General features: G+C 32.4%; 1 protein-coding gene across 1 annotated transcript in view; it reads left to right on the top strand.

Moving 5' to 3' along the window:
• The window catches only part of pyd (zonula occludens-like protein polychaetoid), a 197,193-nt gene extending 186,906 nt beyond the window's left edge, over positions 1 to 10,287 (top strand). The window contains 6 exon segments of the mRNA XM_088242416.1: positions 1,102 to 1,276; positions 2,362 to 2,490; positions 2,616 to 2,718; positions 3,674 to 3,749; positions 4,869 to 7,735; positions 8,939 to 10,287. Of these exon segments, the coding sequence (XP_088098542.1) occupies positions 1,102 to 1,276; positions 2,362 to 2,490; positions 2,616 to 2,718; positions 3,674 to 3,749; positions 4,869 to 7,735; positions 8,939 to 9,162 (3,574 nt within the window). The 3' untranslated portion in view covers positions 9,163 to 10,287.
• The last annotated feature ends 4,574 nt before the right edge of the window (positions 10,288 to 14,861 follow it).

The following is a 14,861-nucleotide window of genomic DNA, read 5'->3' as shown; positions in this document are numbered from 1 at the left end:
ACACGATTTTTATCTGAGAGCAGCCATTGTCGAAAACATTAGTCCAGGATTCTGGCTCTTTTACAAACACAGAGTAGGGTCTTTTCACGTTTTTTAAATAAGCAAAAAATTACAACGGTAACGGAACTAATATTTTTTTTATGTCTGATAAATTTTCTACAAAGGTTTAAAGTATGCATATTTTAAATAACCCGAACACGAGACGTTTCGCGCTATATGGGACAAATGGCACGTATGACGTTTTTGAAGCACTGTCGGTGGGCATGACAAGTGATGTCAAAATGACCTTGACTAAGTGCTCATTTTTAAATCAGAAAATAATATATGAAAACTTGTTTTTTATAAATCATCATCATCATTCCCTTTCTGTACCGAATGGTGCATAGGGCACTGGATTGGTACACCAATCGCAGCATATCTCGATCAATTTTGTTACATGAAGGTAAGGTGATCAGTCTTACGCTTCAGGTACCAGTCCAGGGACTATTTAAATAAATATTTCACATCAACCATGTCGGGAATCGAACTATTGTTAGTTATATCATTAAAATCGCAAAAATCGGGTCCTAAATGTACATTCTGTTTCTAACTATTGTATTCTTTGTTCCACCAAGAAACGATATATTTTATATCTTCACCTGTGTCTAAGTTATCTCGTATTGGGTGAAGTAAACCTACCTTGAATGTAGAGGGGTGAATGGAGCCGTAGGAGACCAGCAACAAGTTCATACTTCCTAGACTATTCAATTACACCTGAGAATGGAGAGTGTGGTGAGATGTTGCGTGTCGCTCTTTATAGTAAAGCACATTCCGAAGGAACACATTACAAGGAGTTAGCAGTGTTTAGTTTTTTTATGTACATATGTACTTACGCACTTGGTGGAACTGCATTTTAATCAAAATACATTATGCAAATACATTTTTTAGTTTCGACCACTTTTAATTTAGGATTTTCATCAGTGACCGGGATTGGTCGTGGCAAAAATTGTCTGACTAATTTTATTTATCCTCCCTTCAATCTGACGATGTTTATCATGACAAAAACTGCTCGAAGCAAAAAAACATGTAATTACTATTATGTATTTGTTCTTTGAATTACAGTAGCAATCGTAACAGCACGGAGTACGTTGGAGGAAGTGTCGGTAAGGCCGGGGGAGCAAACCTTTACAAGCCAGTACCTCCTCCCAAGCCCAAACACTATCGGCCTCCACCCAACGAGGCCCCACAATCTACCACCACACCACATCACACCAAGAGCTACAGTGTTGGAAACGGGGTATGTTCTTAACTTAATGAGCATTGAAAATATAACAGTTTGGATTTATTGTCTTAATGCCCTCTCCAGAAATATAGATATTTAAGCAGTGCCTACTGCCTCCATTACTTAATGGTAGTAAAAAAATGAAACCTTTTGGATTTGTCAATAAAATGAATATCAATAGAAACACCGGCAATATCTCGTCTCGGCTATGTGTTATTCACAAAAATGTTCAGGAAAAACAAAAAACATCACAGATTTTAATAGAATGTCTGGGAACATTTTTTTTGTTGAGAGAATGCTTAACTGTATTATGTTTATGAAAATTGGTACGTTATCATTTTATTTATTTATTTATTTTATTTATTGTAAGTAAATTTTATTTTTTAAAAGTATTTTAATTTGTCATTAAGATTAGACAATTTCAAGTATTCAAAATATAATTATGTAATTTTTTATAGATAAAAAAAAAATTTAAAAACCATCATCAAAAGGTATATTGTTTTATTAATCTTCTGAACAATTGACAAAATGTTACTCAATAGATATTGCCGGCGTAATAACAACTTGATTTTGATAGACTTGACTTATTAAGCAGTTGGTAGGCACTGCTTAAATCCCTATATAGAGTGCACACCTCTGTTCAAGATTGACAAATTGATTGCTATGATGAAGATCTTTTTTGGGAAGGGGAATATCCTCAAATCTCTTTGTCAAATTTTTCTTGGGAAACATTTCTATAAGCTGATTTCTGGAAGTATATATAAGAAATATATGTATTTGTATTTTTCTGTTTTTAATTATATGAATTACATTTGCGTATTAATAATATTAAGTTGTGTTCCATTAGTTATTTTACGATAGGTATTATATTTATGTGGCGATTATTAACTTTACTAAAATTACCAGTAAGCCTTTTATTAGATTTTATGAAATGTATTTATTATATGTATTTTATAATTTTATAAATATCTGTTTTTCAGCTGTTTTGATAAAGTGAAAAAAAAAAAAATTATTCCAAAAGGAAAATAAGGTTGTACGCCTATTTTAAAAACAAGGGATACAAATTATTTCAAAATTTATAGTATTTTTCAATTTTTTAGGGTATGGAAATGAACGGTCGGAGTATGCAAGGAGCTCCGCCCGGAGGACAGAACGGGTGGGGGGCTCCCCCAACCAGGGGCTGGCAGCCTCCTCAACAAACACACCCACATTCCTATCACCCACACCAGGTAATTTACATTTGTTTTTCTTAAATCCTCTTTCTCATCTTTTCCTTCTATTAATTCTCCAGATTCTCAATTGAGGAATTCAGCAAAAGTTTTGATTTTTTCTTACTTATATTTTCGTTTTGCAGCAAAGTATTTATGGAGGTCAGGGTCCACCCCAAGCTCCTCCTTATGCCGGACCCCCTCCACATATGCGCGGTCCTCCGCACGCTAACAACTCACATGTTATTGGTAATTTACATATTATATTGTCTTAAAATAAATCTATAAAGGCACGAGTAATATCAGTCAAAAACCTAGTATAAAAATCATATTCATTATTAAAAAAAAATATTCATTCATATGGTGGCCCCCATGGTACATATTATATGTAATAGATAAGATAGTTGGTTCTTACCTATAACATGTATGTACCATAAAAAAATGTACGTATAGATAAAAGAAAAAACAATTTAAAGATACCTTAGAAGATAAAAAAAACACTGGAGTCCACTTTTATCCATATTTTTCTCTTTTTTATTGTGCAAAGTTTTACTTTTGATTTTGCGTTACAGCACGTTTTTTGGTTTCTTTAAAAAAAAAAATATTGTGTTGTTTATTTTTTAAATTATTACTGTTTGTACTTACCTGTATTATTTTTGTAAAGTGAGCTTATTCAATTGAATAAATAAAAAAAATCAATGAAATAAATAAGCTATTTTATAGGCAAATAAAACACCGAAGTCCACTTTCGTCATAAAAATGCACTTTTAAATTTAAATAAAAATCTGAAATCCATTTTGTTTTAATAAAAAAATCATCAGTAGTCCCAGATATGCTGTGTTAAAATGTACTATTATTATCAAAATAATTATCATTTTACGTTGAAAACTCTTTATAGATTAAAATTATCTCGTTTGCTTCAAAAGTTATGATCTTTTGGAAATCGCCTTTTTTTATTTTAAATCTTCAAGTACAAAGAATAAGTATTTCAATCTTAAAACCTTTTTTTCTAAACATTTTGTTCAATGTGACTCCCGTGGTTTATTCTTTAAGGTACAGATGCTAGAATGTGTCCAAAACTTACTGAATCCGTGCCCACTCTCTACGTGGAACATGCTGTAACCATATGGGGAACTGCCGATGAACTGTCTGCCGTGGACATTCTGGACCGTATCCAAAACTAATTTATTATTTCATTTTATAGATTTAGCCGGAAGTCGCGAGCAAAGAGGATCAGCATTCGAGTTATATAAAAAACCTCAACATATGCACAACATCAGGTTAGTTCTTCGCTTGAACAATTTTTGTGGTATTATTGTTTACAAAATAATTTCATCTGTTTATCTAAGTTTCCAATTGAAAATGAATTGTTTTTTTATCAGTATTGTCTATAATTACAAAAGGATTTTAATTTTTTTTAATGGAATCTATCACTTTTGTTATTTAATTCCCAGATGATATTGCCGCAGTGGAGAAATTAAAGTAACTTACTGCTCACACTTTTAATAAAGAATAGTCAATCACATAGAAATTTCCTGTAACTCGTAAATACATTGATTTGCTAAACCCCGTATATATTTTTATGTTGCATGCATTAATTCTTGTCATACATTAGTCCCTGTTGCTCTAACATGCAAACACTCATTGCTTAAAACTAACCTACAATATGGGACCGCTTTAGTTAAGGCTCGCTGTAATAATACGGTCCCCAGTCATACTTAATACTACATATAGTGTAATATTTCACATTTCTACTGTCACCATGTGTGTGTTGGTAATCATTCCTTATATTGAACTTCACTTGGTGGTTTTTATAACACAATTGCACTTTATTTTGAGGCGGGTTTTGGCTGATGTGTCTGCATCTTAGTGCATATATATCTTTACATATCCAAACTGATTTAATCAAACATTACTGTGGTTAAATTTATCTTTTCGTAGCTAGATATTTTAAGCGAATGTTAAACATAAAACATTCGCTCCGTACTGATGTACTAATTTGTAACAACCACTGTACTTTGATTCTGTTTTGTTTGGTCTGTAATTTTGGGGATGTTATGTTATGTTTCTATCAATGTTTTACACTGAAGAAAGTCTTTCATCAAATGTTTTTTTTTTTAATGCGAGACAAACTTTATTGTTGCTAATCGGGATAAAGATATGTGTCAATAATAAGTGCTTAAGAACACTATTATAATAAACCGTTATTATTATATTTTAATCTTTCAAGTCATTTTTACATAATGCTTTTAATGAACACCTTAAGCTAACAAACTACGGTCGAATCATTAGCGCACATGTCTATAACAATTTTTCTCATGTGCTGAATCCATATTTACATATTACATAATTTGTAGAGTGTTTCTCAAATATCTGTTTTGTTTGGGAATCCTCCTTAGCCCTGCTCAAATGAACGAGAATGTGGACAATGAGACCAACGCTACTCCTAAAGCCAGCAAGAAACTATCTAAAAAAGCTTCATTTCTTAGAAGCATCACCATAGATTTATTCCGGTCAAAATCTAAAAAGGTTTCCAAGCATCATTCTGTCTGCGAGAATGACTATCTTAATAAATCGAGACCGACTGTGCTGAGAAGGGAGAAATCAGACCTTAGCAGTGCCAATATAGATACCGGTGTAGTCAATAAACCCAAAGGCCTGTTTCGAAGTAATTCGACCTGTGAAAATAAAACGCCTCTAAAACCCATACTTAAAAGACAATCCTCTTTTAGTGATAAAAATAGGTTAAATCCCACCACGGTAGATTCTGAGTCCAATCCTACAGAAACCCTTCATCTTCGCCGTCAAAACTCTTTATGCGAAATTGAAACTGAACCCCGAGTTAGACCTAATTTAAGAAGACAAAATTCTTTAATCGAATACAACCGACGAGGAGTTTACGATTACCAATTCAAACCCTTCAATATGATTACTGCGATAGATCCTCTCTACCAACGTAATTTGGAAATCAAACATGAACCTTATTATCCTGGCAAGGATATGAGAAATCCCTCAGAGCCTATATTCCAAACAAAAAATGAGGCGGTGTATGGAGTAGTACCTAAACCAGAAAGAACTTACGCAACAAGATCGGAGACTAATAGCGAATCCATGTATGCCTCGAGACAAGGGGTTCTTAAAAAACAAACTCAATGCCCCTATTCCTCGAGGCAGGAAGTGATACATGAACAAAGTCAAAGGATGCGTGAAGTAGACTATAATAACAAGCAAGAAATAGGCCACAAAACATACGAAAATCCTCATAGCTCTAGAAGTGAAATGCAGAGGCAGAGGGAAGCTACATATGCATCGAGACAAGATTGTTGTCAGCAGAGATCGAGGGAAAGTCCATATGGAATGATAAATCACTCTTCTTCAGAAACACCGTACGCTTCGAGAAGTGAAATTTTAAGACAGAAATCTTCCTTACAGAATCCTTACAGCACAAAGGAAGAAATGCTTAGACAGAGATTGGGGGGTGAAAATCCATACGGGACTAAAGAAGAAATGTTAAAGCAAAGAATGAGTTCTGAATCTCCTTACACTACTAAAAGTGAGTTACTGCAACAACGAGCTCACTCGGAAAGTCCTTATACCACGAAAGATGAAATCACAAGATATCGGATGCCAGAAAGCCCCTATCAATCCAGAAGTGAAATTCTCCGACAAAGAAAATGTTTAGAGAGCCCGTATAGTACTAGAGAACAAATTGTGAAGCATAGATTACCACCAGCAGATAATGTGTGTCAAGCTATTGATATAGTACATCAACGCAGATTGTCAGTGGACAGCTCTCACTCTGCAAATATAGAGTTCCGGAAACAAAGAAGAGGTTCAGAGTCCTCACATTGTTCTAGGGATGAAAAGAGTAATTTTAGACCTCGTTCTGATAATACGATTTGTTCCCGGGAGAAATGTGGTGCTCCTGAATGTGAAAGTTCTTACATTTCCAGGCAAGACCACTGTAATAAAGATAGTGATCACAATAAATCACGCGATGAATTTTCTTCTGTCAATAATTTGGCTACTTTGCGTATTGGTGATTGCTCACAAGCCGCTGTAGATCAAAGCAGATTTTCTTCGGAGCGCACATATACTCCCGAATTGCATGTTAAGCCTCTGAAAGATACTAATAATTTGGATAACATCCAGAATTCACGCAATATGGCTTCAGCTGCAGAATCGAGTTCATGTATCTGCGAAGATCTGTCTTCGACGGTTCATCATCCCTGTTCTAATCTATCGTCGCCTGAAGAAAGTCCATATGTTACCAAACAGGAAATACTTTCGCAAAAGGCAGCTTTGCTAGCTAGTATGGAAACTAACAAGCCACAATCTGAGGATAGGTTTGAAGTAATACGATTAAGAAATCAAGCTAAAAAGGAAAAAATATACCAGTCTAAAATTGAAGCTATGATGGAAGGTACTTCCAGTGATCCGATTTATGTGACTAAAAGAGATTTGAAGGAATCTATTATATACGAATCCCAAAATGAAGTGAAAGAACAAAATACCTTTTCAAGAAATGACGCAGATTCTAGGCGGAGTCCGTATGATTTAAGTGATGTAGCTCATTTATCAAGACGCGAATCCTTATATCAATCAAAACAGGAAGCATTACAACAAAATACTAGCGCTCTTACACACACTGGTATTGATTTTGATGCCTTGAGAAATTCCTCTCAGACAGATCAAGAGAAGCGAAGTAATCTCATATTCGAAACAAGTATTCTCAAGGGAGAACCTATGTATCAGTCCCGAATGCCTCCAAAAGTTAAATTTGTTTCTCAGGATATTCAAAGAAAAGAGCTTCCCAATTTTGCATCCGGTACGTCCATGGAAACACATTACGAGTCTGAATGTAGCATGCAATTTGACTGCAAACCGCAAAGTACTCCCTATGCGTCTCAAGACATGAATAGAGGTGACGATACGATGCCTATCTTCAAATGTAATAATAGGTCCGCAATGGCAAACAGTAGCGGAGAAGGCCATGACACAACTGTAGTACCGGGACCGATGGTGCTGGATACAGATCTGTTGGCTGTCGGTCAGAAGGGTAAAATAGGAGCTCCCGACGGGCCATGCACCACTTGGGGAATATTCGACAGCGAAGGCGGAGTTCTAGAAGACAGAGCTTGGGGCGTATCTCTTCTGATCCCTCCCGATGCCATCTTGCCCGGAGTGAAGCAGAAGATATACTTCACCGTGTCTGACCCGAGACACAACCAAACCACACCCGGCCCACCCATTGATATGGACAAGGGTAAATAAAAATACATTGAATCGGAATGAAAATGCACCATGTTTTTGAGCACAGTTGAACCGATTGCATGGTGAAGTAGATCCCGTATAATGTAGCGGTTGGAGACTATTATAGAACACTGTATGAAAGCACCATTGAGTACTCTGAGTTAATGCACGTTGTAAATGTCCCTTAGTATTTCTTCTATAAATGCTTGCTGTTCCTACTTGCATGGTTTTAATGTTTTCAGTAAGATGCAGAGTAACGTTGCATAACTGATTTGGTTGATGGTATATTGCTATAACTTGTAAGGTGTTTGTTAATGATTAATAATAACAATTTTAGAAATTCTACAAATTTATCAACTCATAAAATGCTTTTGGAATGTTTGATTATTTTTAATTTGTTATTCAACAAAAGTAAATATTATTTTGTATCCATTTTAAATATAATTTATTGAAACGTTTGGTTCCTGATTTAATAAGTTTTGAATGTATACATAGATGATCAATGCGGTATTAGCATGTTATTACATTTGATCAATCTACTTTAAATGCATGCTTACATTAGATTTGGTTAAAGATGTATTATGATATTTAACTTTGACTACTATTGACAAAATCAAACAATCTAAAGGCTTTTTGTAAAATTAAGTGTATTTAGATATTCCCTTGTTGTTATGAAAAACTGTTTGACAAAAGCAAAATCTTTTGGAAATTGTGAGAATCATAGTAATAAGTAAATAAATTTAAAAAATAAAATCCAAGTGTTTTTGCGTGATCCATTTACTATTTTTTGTTAAAAGAATTGAAAAAACATGTGAAGTCTTTTTACATCAAAACCATTGAATATATAATTTGTCACCCTTTCTGAGCTTTGGTCTCCATACTTGTGCATTATTTATATTTTTTTATTTGCTATTCCGTTTTCTAGATTACGTATCTATTCTTTTAATTCTTAATATTGTTTTCTTGTAATATGTTATTATTTCTCCTAATTTACTCTTTTTTCCATGTCAATTATTATGGCTTAACACAGGTACAACCTTTAGCCATAATAAATTCATAAATAATTTACTCAATTCGATATTAATAAATGAATGTAAATTGTCATAAGTGCGGCAAGCTCCCATATGGGCACACAAAATGCCCATTCCGATTAATATTTGCACAATTTTAAAATCTAATTGAAAAACAGATTGTAATGAAATGATTCATCATCCAGGTGAAGCTTTACTATCTCCACTGGTAATGTGCGGTCCCCAGGGTCTCGGGTTCGCCCGTCCGGTTACCCTACGGCTGCCACACTGCGCCAACACTCTGCCCTCGCTGGGGCTGACCCTCAACGCCACGGACACGGAGCCAGGACCCTCCCCCTCTTGGGACAACATCCTCCTTCCAGCCACCACCACGCTCAACACAGTAGCAGTAAAAGTCGACCACTTCTAGGGAAGAAACATTCAGTGGCAACATAGTAGCCGTCAAAGTCGACAACTTCTAGAAGAGAAACCTCCAGTGGTAACACAGTAGGTAGTGGCTGTCAAAGTCGACAGTAGTATTTTATAGTACAAACATTCAGTGACAACACAGTAGCCATCAAAGTTGACCACTTCTAGAGTAAAAGTATTCAGTGATAACACAATCGCTGTCAATGTGGACCAATTTTACAGTAGAAACATTCAATGATAGCACAATAGCTGTCAACCGTGTTTAAAGTAGCGTTCAGTACAATAGCTGTAAAAGTCAACCATTTCTGAAGCAGAAATATCCAAATTAATGTTTCTTTGACAGCTGCTTTGCCAAAGTCAACCATGCTTTTAAACCAGATATAATTTTTAGTCCCAATTTTTCTTAGCAAGTCAGGAAATGAAAATAAAATATATTTCATTGATGTTAAACAATATTCATACTGCCATACTATCATTTCCACGGTCACAATATAAATATGTATTAGGTATGCATTTAGGTTTAGTATGCACAAGACTCGCAGAAAATTTTGGGACATTTATTATTATTTTTTTTTAAATGCGCTCATTTCTCACTAAAAAAGAACTCAATATTTAAAACCACCAGTAAATTAATGACTTGAAAAAGTGATAATTTTCATGGGCAATGACAATGTATATTTTTGTAACATTAGGCACTTCTGAAGAAGTCACTCATTTTATCATATTTTTATATTCAAATGTGTAAAACAGAAACTTTGCCATAACATAGCTAAATGGGATTAAAAGTTATACATTTTTTTTCTTATTAAAAGCATTCAATATTTTATCTCAATTTCTCAAATATTGACTTATATTTATGTTATCTATGACAGAAAAACTGTGACATGTAAATTATATTGTATGTATAATTAGAATATTAACATATGTATCAGTTTTGAGTACATAATAATATATATCTCTACTCTTAAAAATACCAAGACTCGCATATCAATAATTTTTCAATGCATTTACCGTGTAAGTTAATGTAAACATATATATTGAATGTGCCTTATAATAGCGCTTTAAATTTTAACTATACTATTTTATTCTCATTGTAATAATTTGTGCCTTTTATCTAAAATAAAAATGTGATTTTACTTTGTAATAAGAAATGTGTACATAATCTATATTTTATTAAGTGAATTTAGAGTCAATATTTTTTATACATAATTGATTGTCAATATTAATGAAAAAAAAATGTTTTTTCTACACAGATAGATTTATTATTGTTTTTTGTACAAGCATATTTATCGTGTTTTATTAAGATTTATGTTTCTTTGTTTATAAACGTAAATAAGAGGCTGTTGGTGCAAGATATTTAATTGTCTTAAAATTTTCTAATGCATGTATTGTATGCAAATGCTTATGTGCAAATATATTTTTTTTACCATAGAGCTACAAAACAACTTGCACCCCGGGAATAACAGTGGCAAAACTCATTTTACAGGAGAGCAGTTACACATACATCCGCGCTATTAGTAAACTAACATTCATTCGCAAAAACAAAGGCGCAACATCAAATTCATTAATTTCTGCCATCTAGTTTTAAATGTTCTCAGAAATGACAATAGCATAATGATCATTGTGCCACTATTATTTCTTAAATTTAAGTAAAAATTACGGCATAACCATTGACATTTTTGCTTTTAAGTACAGGCAAATTTTTAAGAATCATGACGTTAATTGTGGGGATGGAAAAGGTATTCTGGAACATTTCTGCATACTTAAACTCAAAAATGAAAATTTGGACATGTGCCATTGTTATCGCTTAGGTGTGAACTTAAAAAACCAACCGTTTTGAATTTTTTAATGAATACTTATTGTTTAGACTGAAATTTTATAAGCAACACAATTGGAAACATATTAAAACCTTATTTGATTTACAAATATATTATATAGGTACGTATAAATAGCATTTATTATTGTGATTTATATCCCCTTTTAAAAGTATTTTATTTGTTCATTACAACATTTTAATCTATGTACATTTTTTTTTGTTGATAAATGTTACAACATTTAATGAGAAAATATCTTATAATTCAAGTGCCTTGACATTTCAAATAAATAAACCTATTTTTAATTGTAATTTAATGAGTGTTAATTCTACTGTAAATCTAGTTTATGTAAATGTAGTATGATTTACCAAGATGTGTACAATTATATTGGTTCTCCATTCAATGTTCGCATCCATTGTTTTGTTTGTTTGTGAATATCTATGAGCACCTAAAAATGACACCACCATTAGGATTTTTTATGATATCCTGAAAACTTAATAATTTGGATAAGTTTTTGTTGTAGATTATACGGAATAATAATTACTCTTTAAGAAGAATCTCAATTTGAGCCTGTTTATTATATTATGTAGTTTTAATGTTACAATGAGGCCTTCCTTCGATACATTTATATTGATAAGACGAAATATTGTATAAATTGTTTAATTATATACATATATGGAAATAAATATTTACTGTATAAACACAATCTTTTATTTATTTATATATTCATTTAGTACAATTATATACAGTAAAACTCTGTTTATCTGAAACACCAGTCATTTCATCCAGATTGCCAAATATAAATATCTGGATCCTTATTCTATATATGTGTATATGAATAGCTGTTGCCAAAACTCAAAAATGGCATGATAGATTTATGTGCGGTTTTTTGCAAAAAATTCTAATTTACGTCCTCAAGGTTTATAAATAAAAACATCTTCAATGTTGATTGGAAAAAAAGTTGTAAGCATATTATGTGTTTTTCATCGATATTCCAGGGTTGCATTTCTTGTTTTTTTGTGGGAATATCAAAAAAGTTTGTATTTTAACGTTTACAAACAATTATTTATAATGGAAAATAAATTGATGTATTTCCTTACAATTTTTAATTTCTACAAATAATTAAAAAACTTATTTTTAATGGATTTTGAGTATTGCTTAAATAATTTTAAATGACATTTGATACATTAAAAAAAAAAAACGGTTTCTTACACAAAATGCACCACTGTTGGTAAGTAGAGCAGAGTTTGACATTTGCAAAAAGAATTCTATATTTGAAAATTAATTATTTACAGTGTCGAATTCAACCATAAAAAAATACCTAGGTACCTACTTCAATTCAATATTTGAAAATGAATTATTTTAACTTTTGGAATTCAATTATAAACAAGTACCTAGGTATAGATAAGTTACCAATGAAAAGTTAAACCATCTTTTTAACCTTTATCCGAACGGGTTTTACACGCTTTCACGACACAACCAAGCATTTTGGCCTCGAATTAAATGTCAAGCTCACGTTGAAATCCGGCTGGCGGTTAAAGAACAACTAAATACACGTAGGGCAGAATTGAGCGTTTGGGCATGAGTTAAGTATCTTATTTTAGAGGGTTCCGGGTGCGTCTTTGTGTGTTAATAGGTAGATGGTTTTAATTAAGAACACCGAACCTGTTTCTATGGTTACATAAAAGCATTATGAAGTAAAGTTTTGTAAGTATACTTAATAATGTTTAATCTAAAAGAGGAACCGCGGTCCTACTTTTCTTCGTACAAACGTATTCCCGTATTTTCTCTTTGGATTATGACACTAGAGCGGTGAATTTTTTACACACCATCGATATTAACTATTGGAGTGTGGTTTTTTCTTATAGGAAGTAGACACAGTTTTATCTGCTGTCTTCGGGCGCACGATATACAAACTATTTTTGAAAAATGCAAAACGCATTGATACAGAAAATTTTATTCTGATAAAATAACAAAATCGGTCGACTTTTGAGGAACGGAAAATGGGACAGCGAAAGGTCGATGCATCGCAAGACAGTGACAGGAAAACAATGTTCGAATATCTATTTACCAATCTGTTGCTTTTTATTTCATATACAGAATTTATATGAAATAAAAAGCAACAGAACTATGAGAAAAAAAATAAATGAGTAAGATAAGAAAAATAAAATCCGCATTTAGCTGATTTTCCTTGTGAAGAAATTTGTGCTGGTTGAGTTAGCCGGCGACATTGTCTAACTGAATTTGTGTTGTATCAATTTCAACACTGTCTTCATCTTCAGATGAAGCATCTATCACATCAGCGAAAGTGGAAAGACTCTTGTACCAATGATGGAATTCTTCGGGAATGTCTCCTGTTTTGCATAACTTTAACAAGTCTTTTTTGGGAATAAATAAATATGCTTTTAATATAAATGGGTGTGAATTGAATGTAATTGATTTTAAAATATAAATATTATTTTTAACTCATTTTGAACTCCCGTAACATAGTTTTTCGCTGTAGTAAGGTTTCATTAAGGAAAATATTTTTACTTCAATGAAAACTAGCTAAACTCACATAGTAATTGTTTTTACTTGTAATAAAAACTTTGGATGTGATTTTGTTTTAGTAACGAAAACCAGACAAAGACACTTAACCGTTTTTCCTTCTATATTCGTTATCAAAAACATAAACTTCAATTGAAAAATAATAACTTTAAATCATTTAAGTGATTTTCTTTGTAAAGATTTGAGAAGAAATGCGGTATATCCGTTTTTACTAGCTCTACAATTGTCTGAAACTCAGCTAATGGCGGTAATATAATTTAACCGATTATACCCATAGATAGAGGATAAAATTTTGAAGTTAATGGTATTCATAACTCAAATATGCCAAAAACGTAGTTAACCGGTTTTCCTTGTATACCCACGATATTACCTACGCAAAGAGTAGTGTGTCACCTTAGACTGATGTATGTCATCTTAAGAACTTTGAAAATGTTTTAAAAAAAAAAAATTTTAATTCCTCTAAAAAATGAATGTAAATATATATATTTTATAAAACCAAGTAAATAGGATATGTTATTTTGTTTTAAGTAATTAAAAATAATTTGTGTAAATACTTCTCCTTTTAGAAAAAAGTGTGTCATCTTAAGCAGAGTTCTCATACTTGGTGGCCACTCTCGGGTGAAAATCCTGCAAAAGAAAATAGAGTGGAGATTACTCGACCTCATGGTATACTGGTTAGTGCGTTTGCCTGCATTAAAATAAATAAAAAGAATTTATTATAGAACAATTAAAATCAATCCACTAAAATTAACAATTAAAATCATCCAATTTTATCATGCCGTAAGAGTTTTTACGATTGTACAAAATCGGCTATGGCTGTGCAAAATTAAATTAATATTATGATAACGCTATCATTCTTTGTAGTAAATCCCAGCGTGCATTTTAAAAACGTAAATCTAAAAAAAATCTCATTGATTTCAAAATAACATAAAAATTTGGTTTAGATTTTTAAATGTAGGAAAATCTAATTATTGAAAATCTGAGTTTATCTATTATATAACCAACTAGCGGACCCGACAGACGTTGCTCTGCCCGAACGTTGGTTTGCCTGCTATTAGCTTGGAAAAAGACTTTTCATTGATAAGTAGGTACCTAGGTACTTGTTTGTGATTAAATTCCAAAACTAAAAACGGTTAATATTCAGATATTGAATTTAAGTAGGTACCTAGGTACTTGTTTATGATTAAATTTCAAAACATAAAATAAATATTTTTCAAATATTGCATTCTTTTTGCAAACGTCAAACTCCGGTCTTCTCACCAACAAAGGGGTGTACTTATGTAGGAATAGGATTTTTAAAACGGTATTGAATTTAATATTATTTAAGTATTACCAAAAA

Source organism: Micrasema longulum, unplaced genomic scaffold (genome assembly GCF_059751315.1).
Source record: "Micrasema longulum isolate JH-2025_06_02 unplaced genomic scaffold, ASM5975131v1 h1tg000136l, whole genome shotgun sequence".
Lineage (NCBI taxonomy): Eukaryota > Metazoa > Arthropoda > Insecta > Trichoptera > Brachycentridae > Micrasema > Micrasema longulum.
This window is presented reverse-complemented; position numbering and strand designations above follow the sequence as displayed.